This window comes from Pezoporus flaviventris, unplaced genomic scaffold, assembly GCF_033815535.1.
Source record: "Pezoporus flaviventris isolate CSIRO_AGI_PZ_B2104156 unplaced genomic scaffold, CSIRO_AGI_Pfla_v1 ptg000131l, whole genome shotgun sequence".
Lineage (NCBI taxonomy): Eukaryota > Metazoa > Chordata > Aves > Psittaciformes > Psittacidae > Pezoporus > Pezoporus flaviventris.
The window spans coordinates 2,285,443-2,295,035 of record NW_026892679.1 but is presented as its reverse complement, the minus strand read 5'-3'; the positions used below and the strand labels follow the sequence as shown (position 1 = coordinate 2,295,035).

The 9,593-nt window shown below is 43.6% G+C and overlaps 1 protein-coding gene across 1 annotated transcript; it reads right to left on the bottom strand.

The window, feature by feature from the left end:
• Positions 1–1,596, bottom strand: ANKRD34B (ankyrin repeat domain 34B). Its single transcript, XM_061478757.1, is given in 6 exon segments — positions 1–92; positions 95–220; positions 223–413; positions 458–797; positions 800–1,302; positions 1,304–1,596. Coding segments are annotated over 6 exon segments (1,545 nt in total).
• Positions 1,597–9,593: the final 7,997 nt, after the last annotated feature.

Below are 9,593 nucleotides of genomic sequence, written 5' to 3'. Positions count from 1 at the left end.
TTAATCCCTTTGTTCATAATTCACTAATTGCTTGATCTGCTCAGTCTGTAGTGACTGCCTCCTTTGGAGTATTTTTATGTTCTTGGTCTCCTAGAAAAAGGAGGTGCTGCTAGAACTAAATGCTTTTCTCCACAAGAAATCATCCCAGAAACACTGTTTATGAAAGTAATATCTGGAACTGGGGGGTGAGGACTCACATTCAGTGGTGGAAGAAAACTGGTCTTATCTGAGCAATGTGACCCAACAGTAAGGCTCCTGATTCCTGCTTTTCTAGAGAAGCTTGGTTTTTCCTTGTCAGAGTAACAGGACGCATGTTCTGCAGTACTTCTCTGGGATTTTGTAACAAAGAGTGAGAGGGAGAAAGGATCTTTTTCTTTCCTATCACTGACTTACTGTCTTCTGCAGTAGAAGGCCTCATACTGAGGCCTTCTGAGAATCAGAGCTGTAGTGATTTAACTGAGTTAACTGAGTTAACTGAGAATCAGAGCTGTAGTGATTTGCTCCCAAGTTTCTTTTCTGGATAACACTGTTAGGGTTTGAAGTAAAGCTGATTTGTCCCAGACTGGCATCCTTACCCACAGGAATCCCACTGGGGTTATATTTCTCTTCCACACAAGGAATCTGAGAGTTTATCTTGTCATACAGTAATTTCCTTGATCCACCATGTTCAAAGGTTTTCAGTAAATGAGAAGTGTCTTTTATGTCAATACTTTGGGGCCTGGTGATGAATCTGTTTGATGGGGCAAGGCCAGTGGTTTTAGAAGAGAGCTCTTCTTGTGGAGTAATATCCTGAAGTGTAAAGAGGTGATTTTATTCTGGTGGAACAGTAACAGAGAGCTCTTTATCCAAGGCTCAGACTGTAGCCGCTGCATTTGTGAGAGTTTGGACCTGGCTTTTGTCAAGCTGGATTTTCTCATCAGTGAAACTATCTGAGATGAGTTATCCACACTTCGTGGATGATCCAGCTCTTTAAAGCTGAAGAATGCCTTTTCAGTTTTATCTGAGCTTGAAAGCAAGGACCGGAAAGTTTTCAGTTCTATTTCTGATGGGGAAATGCAGACAGTTGGGGAATAGCATTCCTCAAGGTGTGCAGGAGGCATGTTTAGGTACTGCTTTGTTTTCTGCCTTCCTGATGTGGACTTGTCCATTGTGATGATGATTTCTTTTCCTTGCTCCCTGCAGGTGTTAAGAAGAACTTTCAGGGTCTCTTTGTCTTCAGAGTTTATTGCATACACAAGTGTAGAGCAGTTGGAGCGATCTTGCAGGCTGGGGTCAGCCCCACTTTTCAGTAGCAGAGACACCAGGGCCTGCTCTTTCCAAACAAGCATGCATCAAGGCTGTTTTCCCAGACTTATCCTGTATGTTTGGATCAGCCTTGTTTTCCAGCAGGTATTTAACCATCCTTGCCTTGCTGACACTCTGGCTATCCACAGGTTTTTTCCTAAAAGCAATCGTGAGCGGGGTTTCTCCTCTGTCGTTGCTCTCATTGATGTAGGCACCACCCTCTAATAGCAGCCTGGTGAGGCGGAGGCGTCTTTGGTAGACAGCTCTTATCAGAGAGTTCCCCTCCAATGTCAAGTCCACCAGTTCAGTCATGGCACTTGTCTCACTCGCAACTCCTAAAGCCTGGAAAGAGCACTGGGAAAACAGAAAGCCCCCAGAAAAAAAAAAGAGAAAATGAAAAGAGAAAAAGAGACAAAAGAGGAAAAAAGACATAAAAAGAAAAAAGATAGGAGAAAAGAGAGAAAAAAAAGGGGGGGGGGGTAAAGAAGGGGGAAAAGAGAGAGGAAAAAGAAGAATAAAAGAGTGAAAACATAAAAAAGGGAAAAAGAAAAAAAGAGAAAACAGAAAACAAAGGGAAAAGTGAAAAATGAGAAAAGAGGGAAAGGGAAAAAATGAAAAAAAAAGACAAGCAAAGAAAAAAGGATTTAACTGCACAAATTGTACCTGTAAACACACCTATACCTGTGAAAAGAGTATGAAGAAAACAAAAAATGCATTCCCACCTCCTGGACTTCAATAAATGCATTGAAAACTTAAATAGAATTTGGATATAACTATAACATTTATAGATGCTTTTCTTTTTTTTTTTGTTATTGTGCTCCTTTTTTGTCACACTCTGCCAAATTAGCTGCAAAAAAAGTTAAATTCTCCACATTCCAATGACTTTATACTGAGCACACCCAAGTGGCTGGGGTACAGCTGTTCCACTGCTGATCCTCACCAGTGCAAGATGCAAGAACTGAATTCATAGAGTCATAGAATCATAGAACAGTTAAGGTTGGAAAGGACCTTAAAATCATCAAGTTCCAACCTCCCCTGCCATAGGCAGGGACACCTCACACTAAACCATGTCACCCAAGGCTCTGTCCAACCTAGTCTTGAACACTGCCAGGGATGGAGCATTCACAGCTTCCCTGAGCAACCCATTCCAGTGCCTCACCATACTCACAGTAAAGAATTTCTTCCTTATATCCAATCTAAACTTCCCCTGTTAAAGTTTGAACCCATTACCCGTTGTTCTATCACTACAGTTTCTAAGGAAGAGTCCATCCCCAGCATCCCTATAGGCCCCCTTCAGATACTGGAAGGCTCCTGTAAGGTCTCCACACAGCCTTCTCTTCTGCAGGCTGAACAGCCCCAACTTTCTCAGCCTGTCTTCATATGGGAAGTGCTCCAGTCCCCTGATCATCCTCGTGGCCCTCCTCTGGACTTGTTCCAACAGTCCCATGTCCTTTTTATGTTGAGGACACCAGAACTGCACACAATACTCCAACTGAGGTGTCACGAGAGCAGAGCAGAGGGGCAGGATCACCTCCTTCGACCTGCTGGTCATGCTCTTTTTGATGCAGCCCAGGATACGGTTGGCTTTCTGGGCTGCAAGCACACACTGCCTGCTCATGCTCATTTTCTCATCAACCAACACCACCAAGTCCTTCTCTGCAGGGCTGCTCTGAATCTCTTCTCTGCCCATCCTGTAGCTGTGCCTGGGATTGCTCTGACCCAGGTGTAGGACCTTGCACTTGGTTAAACTTCATGAGGCTGGCATCAGCCCACCTCACAAGTGTGTCGGGGTCCCTCTGGGTGGCATTCCTTCCCTCCAGGGTATCAACCGATGAGGTATAGTGATTAAAACCCCCTTGAGCACTGTGCAGTCAAAGCTCTCTTTGAAGCTGATTGCCTGAGGGATAGTTTTCAGGAACTTTCTAGAGTGTTTAGTAACATACTGATACAGCAGTGAAAAGTTCTAAAGCTTCTGAAGTGCTCCTTAGCACAAATGCACAGGCTTCAGTGGCCTAATCTATTTTATTTACACTTACCATGAGAAGTGTATTCAAGCTACAGGTTGGCGGAGAAGTGATTCTGAGCAGCCCTGCGGAGAAGGCTGTGGGGGTTTTGACAGATGAGAAACTGAACATGAGCCAGCTTCAGTGTACACTTGCAGCCCAGAACGCCAGCCATATCCTGGGCTGTATCAAAAGGAGTGTGACCAGCAGGTTGAAAGACATGATCCTGCCCCTCTCCTTTGCTCTCATGAGACCTCTCTTGAAGTACTGTGTACAGTTCTGGTGTCCTCAACATAAGAAGGGCAAGGAGCTGTTGGAGCAAGTCCAGAGGATGGCCACGAGGATAATGAGAAGGCTGGAGCACCTGCTGTGTGAAGATAGGCTGAGAAAGTTGGGGCTGTTCAGCCTGGAGAAGAGAAGGCTGCATGGAGACCTCATAGCAGCTTTCCACTATCTGAAGGGGACCTACAAGGGTGCTGGAGAGGGAATCTTCGTTAGGTACTGTAGTGATAGGACACGGGGTGACGGGTTTAAACTTAAACAGAGGGAGTTCAGGTTAGATAGGTGGAAGGAGTTCTTTACTGTGAGGGTGGTGAGGCACTGGAACAGGTTGCCCAAGGAAGTTGTGAATGCTTCATCCCTGGCAGTGTTCAGGGCCAGGTTGGATGGAGTCTTGGGTGACATGGTTTAGTGTGTGGTGTCCCTGCCCATGGCAGGGGGGTTGTAAATAAGATGATCTTAAGGTCCTTTCCAACGCTAACCATTCTATGATTTTATGGTTCAATATTTTTCCCTTTTCTGTTTATAATTACTGCAAGAATGGGAATGGGATTTAGTAACCCAGTTCTACTCATGATTTCAAGTGAGCATCCTCCAGGCATGTGTTCCGGGCCTGCTCCTCCATGGAGTGTATCCTCAGACAGCTCATGTAAAATTATTCCGGGTTTTAAAGATGCTCACCTAGATCTATCTGAAGCGAGTGACGTTACTTCTGCCGCTTGCTCATCACTGTCCATCACTAGGAGTGACTAGCCCCACTGCTGTATGAGAGGAAAGGATCACCTGAATTTCTCCTTTTCAGGCAAATCCACTTTGTTCAGGTGAAATAACTTTTCACGGGATATTTAAAACAACCCATCTGGCTCTGCTGGAAATGAGTTAGGCATAATCCCTCCAGCCAACTGAGAGATGGAGTCAGCATCTCCATCCAGCAAAGGACTGGCAATTCATTAACTGGTACAGCTATCTGAAACCAGCTTGAGTGTTTCCCAGCAGGAGTTTGTGTGGAAAACTGTGAGTTCATTGGAAAGATACACATTAAAAACATGTTACATCTAAGAAAGCAAACTTGTGCAAGTGTCCATTTCAATTAAATCGATGACGTAATTTATAGCCAAAGTGACTTCTGTATAATGGCTTGTTTATTGAAAATAATTCTGTTTGGTATTAGAAGCTCATTAAACTGAACTGCTAAAGGAAGAGACATTGATTCAGGCTTCCATGAGTAATGTTGCACCATCCATTTCCTCTCAAGTTCTGGATTTGCTTTTTTTTCTCTGTTTTTTGTTTGCTTGTTTCATAGCAGACATTTGGCAAAATACTTAAGCTTATACCTAAAGCCTTCCTTAATCAGTCAAATATATGGCCCAATTTCAGGAAAAATACTTACTATGACTTAATCAGACATGAGCACATACTGAAGAGCTCGCTATTTAAAATACCTGCTCTTCTTGATCAGAACAATTTTCTGAATTTCTGTACGTTTTCAATCCAGCAGGACAGCTAAAAAGACAAGGGACAGAACTGAGAGCACCACAGCTTGAGGACTATAAGGTGATACACAAGTGCTGTAACCCCAGTCCAGGGGCAGGACCTTGTAGTACGCCTTGTTGAACTCCATGAGGTTCACAGTCCCACCTCTCACGTGTGTCAAGGTCCCTTTGAATGGCATCCCTTCCTCCCAGGCCATCAACTGAACGAAACAGTGTTGTTGGCAAATTTGCTTAGGGTGCATCAATCCTACTGTCCATGTCACTGACAAAGATGTGGAACAGGATCGGTCCTAACACCGACCCCTGAGGGACACCATGTGTTATCCATCTTCAGTTGGACATTGAGCCACAACTCTCAGTGCAGCCGTCCAGCCAGTTTGTTATCCACCAAGTGGTTCATCTGTCAAATCCATCCATGTCTCTCCAATTTAGAGACAAGGATGTTAGGTGAACCAAAGCCAAATGACTTGCACAGTTCCAGGTAGATGATGTCAGTTGCCCTTCCCTTATGCATCAACGCTGTGGCCTTATCGTAGAAGGCCACCAAATCTGTCAGGCAAATTAGTGAAGCTGTGTTGTCTGTGACCAGTCACTCCCTTATTGTCCATGTGCCTTAGCATAGTTTACAGGAGGATCTGCTCTGTGATATTGCAGGGCGCAGAGGTGAAGCTGACTGGGCTGTAGTTCCCCGGATCTTCCTTGTTTCGCTTTTTAAAAATGGAGGTGATGTTTTCCCTTTTCCATGTTTCCATGTTTCCCATATGCAGTCCCAGAAGCATATGCTGTCCACCATGGGATGCAGGAGGTCATCAGCCCAGGCATAATGCTAACCCTTGGACTCCTAGATCCTCTGGGATGGGACCCTTGCCTTCAGATGTAGCGCAGGTACTTCAGGATAGCAAGTGTAGCTGAGGATTTCCTGTAGCTGATAAAGGCAGACACACAGACACCCAAATCCTGAAAATCTTTCACTAAAGAACTTCTTTGCCATGGCATTTTGCAAGTGCTACACCCTGCAGCAGTCTGAAAGTGTTTCCTTTGTTATAGTTACAGGGCAAACTAACACAGGAAACTGTGTGATCCTTCTAGGAAACATTAGTTTCCTCTTCTCACCTCTCTTCCCCACTTTCACTCTTCTGTTCTGGGAGCTCGCTTTTCAGAAGGTATTAGATCTTTTGGTCAGTCTGCTCTGACTTGGTAGGCTTCATTCCTACAGCCCTCCTGGGCAAGCAGGGACACTGGAAGCACAACTGAATAATGAGGGGAGTTACCTCCTAGTTTCATACTTAACTGAGCATTTGTCACCTCTAGTCACCTCATTTTCTGCACTGACTGACAAACAACCGTTCCCACAGCTTCTTCCCTCTCTGAACCAGCTGCTGCCTGCCTGCTCATGTCTTCCTCTTCTGTTAGAGTAGCGTTTAAATTACTCAGAATTATTTTGGGCTTAAAGTCCCCAAAAAGGCTTAAAGGTTTAAGCCTTTGGCAAACAAGCTGTGGTCTGATGAAGACAACATAGTTGTCTGGTCCCAGTGAAGATGTAATGTCAAGTGGTCCTGATGCTCTCCTCAGATAACGCGGGTAAGCTAATCACTGTCATTTACCCCTTCCTGTTTCTCCCCTGGTGTTCTGCATCTGTACTAGTAATACTGTTTTCTAAATTGGGAAACTGGTATTACTTAGTGTATCTTTCTTTTCCATGGATTGCTGTTCATGACAGAAATTTGTTGGAATATTCACAGTTCTGTCCCTGAATACACTGTGGCCATAATGCTTCCGGTGAGCTACTGAAAACATAAGCTTTCTACAGTCAATGGAAATTGCAGATGAGAGAGGCAGATGAGATAATGAGCAATAGACAAGAAACGGATACATTAACCGTTTGTTTTTCACCTGTTATGCAGGCCCTCTGGTTTTAGCTATCTCGTTGAAGTCAGTATTACCCTTAAAAATTAAATTTTTAATCTGTGTAGAACACGTTGTTCCCAGGACAGCATGAATGAGGGTGATTAAATTATAGCTGTACTATACTTTCCTTAGTGATTGGTAACTCTGTTGTCATTCATGATGCTGTTCTTTGCACTTAGCTGCATGGAACTGGGGAAAAACATGACATTTCCCGTGTACTAGACATAATGAGAATTTATGGCTTTTCATGGAATCGGGCAGCAATGAAGTATGTGAGTAAACAAAACATGGGGGACTTGGTTTTGGAACAAAGGATTTTTTTCTTCAAGACATACTATAGAATACCTACCTTTCCCTTTGGAAATGTAAGTGGGGAGCTAATAAGTGCAATGCCCAGTTCAGGTGAAGAGCAAATACTAATTTTTTATCATAGAATCATAGAACGATAGAATCAAAGAATGGTTGGGGTTGGAAGAAACCTTAAAGCTCATCCAGTTCCAACCCCCTGCCACGGGTGGGCACACCTTCCACTATACCAGGTTGTTCCAAGCCCCATCCAGCCTGGCCTTGAACACTGCCAGGAATGGGGCAGCCCCAGCTTCTCTGGGCAACCTGTGCCAGGGCCTCACCACTCTCACAGGGCAGAACTTCTGCCTAAGATCTCATCTCAATCTCTCCTCTGTCAGGCTAAAGCCATCACCACACTTCTTTTGTACCCAGCTGCAGAGCAATCAAGTACATTATCCTAATTCTTGATTGGAATCTGTATGGAATACAGACAAGCCCTGATGTGAAAGGTGCCATCAAAATGCTTTTATCAAAACAAAAAAATCCCAAAAGTACACCTTTTTGGCAGAGTGGCCAAATGAAGAAACCGTGCCATTAATATGCTCTGTAAAGTTTTAAGAAGGAAATTGCTGTGTTACTTCCGAAGTTCCCCTTTTAATGAATCATAAATTGACTAAATTTGTTGTAGAATTTGACATAGCTAAATCTGTAAAGAACTAAGTCAGTCCACAAAGAGTCAGAGGAACTATTCATGTTCCCAGTATGCTTATGTGCATCCAAGTTAAAGTTCTTTGTGACCAAATTGTTTCTAACAAAACATTCAGGCAGCAGTGAACTGCATCTCCTGCAATAAACATTCAGGTAGAATCTTCCTAACTTGTGTTTGCGTCAATACCATCAATGTCCATGAAGCCTTTGCTTCCACTTCTCATAAATACCAGTCTCCATAAAGACAGGACTCTGCAGACTCACTGTGCAGAGCTTTCCACGGTGACCTCTCTTTTGAGACTAACTGCTATGCATTAAATGCTTTGCAAAACGATTTTCTCTTGTCACAATCACAGTAACTTATATTTTCTTTTAAAAATAGCATCCCCTGGTAAGCCTTTATCGTTCTTTGTAACAGTATGTTGGCAAATTAAAACTTGTGAAGCTTTTTGCTGTATTACAGAAGCCTTTAACTTTGTTGTTTTTATCTACTGATGTAATGTCAGCAGACATGGAGCAAGATCAGGAAAGCATTTAACATTTTCCAGAATGCAAAAGAAACACAAAACCCCCTGAAACAGCCCGGGACAGGTGCTGCAAAAACTTTTCATCAATTTTTCCTCTTTTTTCATAAATTTAATGCTTTAAATTGCCACAGAGATTTCCAGAGGTGTTCGCAGCTGGTATTCTGAATGTTTTTCTCTCATCAGAGATTGGTTTTTAAAAAACAAACAACATGAAGGTTTAATATTCTTAGAAAACCAGGTGCTGTTATGCTCTTCTCTATGGTTATAAAATGTTTTTAAACTGCTTTTAAAATGCTTTGGGGAAGGAGTTGGCAGAGTTTTGAGGGTTAATTTCCCCTCCCCCCCGGTTGTTTTTTTTTCCACAACTATTCTCAGACTGATCTGCAGCCCAGGGAAGCATGATGGGCATTGTGTGTCCCAGCTCCTCTCTGTGGCACTTCACATGCGGAGTTCTCTGCTGCCTGGCAAAGTCCCCATGGTTGGAGCACAGGAGCACAGCAACAGGCCAACACAACCGATCATGTTGTGGTAATATTGGCAACAACAACCTTTGGCATTTGGCATTGTGTGCCACCAGAATCACAGTGTAACTACAGTTCCAGTATACTGCTCACTGCTTTCAGGGAACAGTAATGCAAAACATTATTACAGTAGCTACACTTCATGACAGAGGAAACAGGACTTCACTATCTGTTTATAATGCGCATTTGCATGCCACACTTGAGTATTCAAAATCATGCTGACAAGAAGTGATGTTGAACCTGGGAAGAAGGGACAGGTTGGGGGAAGATGTGTTGGATTTTGGTCTTATTTCTCACTACCCACTCTGATTTGATTGGTAGTAAGTTAAACTGATTTCCCTAAGTGGAGTCTTGTTTTGCCAATGACAGTAACTGGTGAATGATCTCTCCCCGTTCTTACCTTGATCCTCAAGCACCTTGTGGTATTTTCAGCTGAGCGGGGAGTGGTGGAGTAGCTTCGGTGGGCGCCTGACCTCCAGCCAGGGTCAATCCACCACACAGATCAGTTTGTAATTCAGTGTTTTCAGCAAAGGCTGTGTACCCAGGATGGTAAAAATGACTGGAGAGGTTTTCTGTGAAGAA